At 48.3% G+C, this 2,714-nt stretch overlaps 1 protein-coding gene across 1 annotated transcript; it reads left to right on the top strand.

Moving 5' to 3' along the window:
• The first annotated feature begins 1,561 nt into the window (after window positions 1-1,561).
• On the top strand, window positions 1,562-2,326 carry LOC122647676. The gene has a single exon (XM_043841030.1). The coding sequence runs from the start codon at window positions 1,562-1,564 to the stop codon at window positions 2,324-2,326; it is 765 nt and encodes a 254-aa protein (XP_043696965.1).
• The last annotated feature ends 388 nt before the right edge of the window (window positions 2,327-2,714 follow it).

The raw sequence follows: 2,714 nt of genomic DNA, 5'->3' as shown, positions 1-2,714 counted from the left end.
ACTGGCTGCCTCCTCATTGCCTGGTTTGCAAAACCTTTGGCCACGACTCTCAGCATTGTACTCTTGTCGCCCAGCCCTAAGCTGTTGATACCCCTGACCCCTGCTCCAACTCCTTTCCTGAGGCTGGCGATGGACCTGCTGTCTCTGTTGGTGTTGGTTCTGTCCTGGAAAGGCCTGTGATCTTGCCTAATGGTGAAGCCAAGAAGTCGAACCTACACTCCAAGGATGCTCGTTCCGCCTCTCGAGGTCGTTCCAGATCTAGATTCCGGCGCCGGAATCAGAGATGGAAGAAGAAGAAGCTACCGGAAAGCAACAAGGACCAGTCACTATCATTGCAGCAGCCCTGGTCAGATGGGCAGAATCGATTTTGCCTCCTAGCTTCGTCTGATGACATTGAGCTTCTATCGTGTCCCGAGAAACCACAATTTGAGGTCCTTCCTCGGAGCAGATCTCGAATGGCAGAAGATCCTGTAGACGAGACTTCTATTCTTGGCTCTGGCTTCGAAAATGGTGTTGCGCTTGCTTCAACGCCTTCGTCTACTCCTCTGGGAAGATCTGCAACTCCCTTGAGCTCTGGCTCTTGTGTTCTCCCCTAGCCTGTTAACGGAGAAGTCCTTCCCCTTCTTTCCTCTACTTTATCGAAACCCGTGGCACCTACTTCTGCTAACTTGGAACTTGTGGGGCCCTCATCTGTTGACCTTCTTCCTCCAAGTGGTCACGTGGGCTCTACCCAGACTGTCCAACTTTTTGAACCGGGTCCCCTAATCCCTGACCCATTTGCCTCTTTACCCAATTCCACCGCTGGGTCGGGTTGCACCAACTCTAGCCTCTCTTTCTCTTGGGTGGGTTTTAACTCACTCTTGGGACCTGGACCTGGCCCTGGCCCGTCGAAAACCCTGTCTTCTTCACCCGTTTCTCTAACCTCCCCTGTTTTATCTTGTCAGTTTCTCCCCCCCCCCCCCCCTTCTGCTCCCTCCGGCAGCTCCTATTGCCGGCAGCACCATAGTGAAACCAGGTCGAGAGCTGTGCTAACCAGGCTACTTGAGCCTTTGATGGCCCTCCAACCTTTGTCCCAATGATTCACAGAACTATTTGGAACACTTGCGGGCTCAACACCCCCGCGAAGCAGGCTGCTGTTCGTTTGCGTATTCGTGAATCTCGTTCGAGCTTTTGTTGCCTTCTGGAAACTCATATTAAGGAGCCTAACTCTCCCAAAATCCTTGCTTCCATTGCTCCAGGTTGGTATTCGATTTCCAACTACACCCACCACTCCAATGGCCGTATCTGGCTTTTGTGGGACCCCAAAAAAATTTCCATCTCCCTCTCTGCTTCCTCCTCTCAATACCTGCATACCAAATTCTCTGATTCCTTAGGCCATTTCTCCTTTTTTTTCTCAGTGGTTTATGCTGAAAACTGCCCTGCTCTTAGGACTTCTCTTTGAGCTGATCTCAGATCCTTTGCTAGCCAAATTGGATCCCAGCCTTGGGGTCTGGGAGGGGACTTCAACATTATCCGTTACAGTCATGAAAAACAGGGGAATGACCATTGTGACCTGGATGCTATGAATGCCTTTAATGACTGCATTGAAGATATTGCTGCTAATGATCTCAGATGGACTGGGTTCCCCCTTACTTGGAGCAATAAGAGGGCTGGAAACAGTCGGATAGCCTGCAAATTAGACAGGGTTCTTGTCAATGAAGAGTGGTTAACCTCCTTCCCTTCCTCCCATGCTTCTTTTGAGAACCTAGGCATCTCTGATCACTCCCCCATCTCTCTTGCTATCCAGCCTTTCACTTCTTTTGGGCCCAAGCCATTCAAATATTTCGACATGTGGTCATCTCATCCAACTTTCCTTCCAGTTGTGCTTGAAGCTTGGCAAAAGCCTGTCCTTGCCTTCTCCACCCCTCTCAGAGCCTTCTCAAAGAGGCTCAAAAATGTCAAGGCTGCCCTCAAGGACTGGAACCTAAACATCTTTGGCGACATTACTCTTCAAGTCAAAGAGTGCAAAGACAGACTTGCTTCCATTCAATCAAGGCTGCAGTCTGATTTGCTCAATGACTCTCTTGCTATTGAAGAAAAAGAGGTCTCTATTCAGCTCTCCTCCTTGCTAGCTAGGGAAGAAAGCTTTCTCAAACAAAAATCAAGAATTAAATGGTTAGATTTGGTGGATTCTAACTCAACATATTTCCATCGGTCCGTGAAAGCTAGAGTTAATTCTGACTCTGTAGTTCAGCTCACTCGGCAGGATGGCTCTGTTGTCAACACAGTTAAGGATATCAAGGACATGGCAGTCCAGCACTTCAAAGGAATTTTCACTGGGGCCTAGCAGGAGCATATTCCTATCCCTAACCACTTGCTCAACAAGTTCATTGTGTGAAACCCGGTCAAATTTCCGAATAAATTTAAACTTTTGGAACTTGTGTGATTTCAGGTTCCAGCTCTCAGTTTATGGTAGCATCGATGCTATGGACTATATCGATCGAGGATACAGACGAATCTCTCGACACTCCTATGGAGGACTCCAGGGAGTTTTATCAGCTTGCTCTGTTGGAGTCAGAGGACCCCCGTGAAACCCCGCACCGGAGTTACTTGTGCCGGATCTGCTCTCTGGAGGCCATGCAAAGGCTCTCCCTCAACTAAAATTATTGTAAGTATAATTTATTTATATTTATATAAGTGTTTTGTATGACCGATTAGGATTAGAGGGGGTGTCT

The sequence above is a fragment of the Telopea speciosissima genome, unplaced genomic scaffold (assembly GCF_018873765.1).
Source record: "Telopea speciosissima isolate NSW1024214 ecotype Mountain lineage unplaced genomic scaffold, Tspe_v1 Tspe_v1.0116, whole genome shotgun sequence".
NCBI classification, from domain to species: domain Eukaryota; kingdom Viridiplantae; phylum Streptophyta; class Magnoliopsida; order Proteales; family Proteaceae; genus Telopea; species Telopea speciosissima.
Note: the sequence above shows the minus strand (reverse complement) of the source record. Positions and strands in the feature narration are given on the sequence as shown.

Bases quoted from the DNA above. Each gene is read 5' to 3' on its own strand.
- LOC122647676 (XM_043841030.1), top strand. From the start codon at position 1,562: ATGAATGCCTTTAATGACTGCATTGAAGATATTGCTGCTAATGATCTC.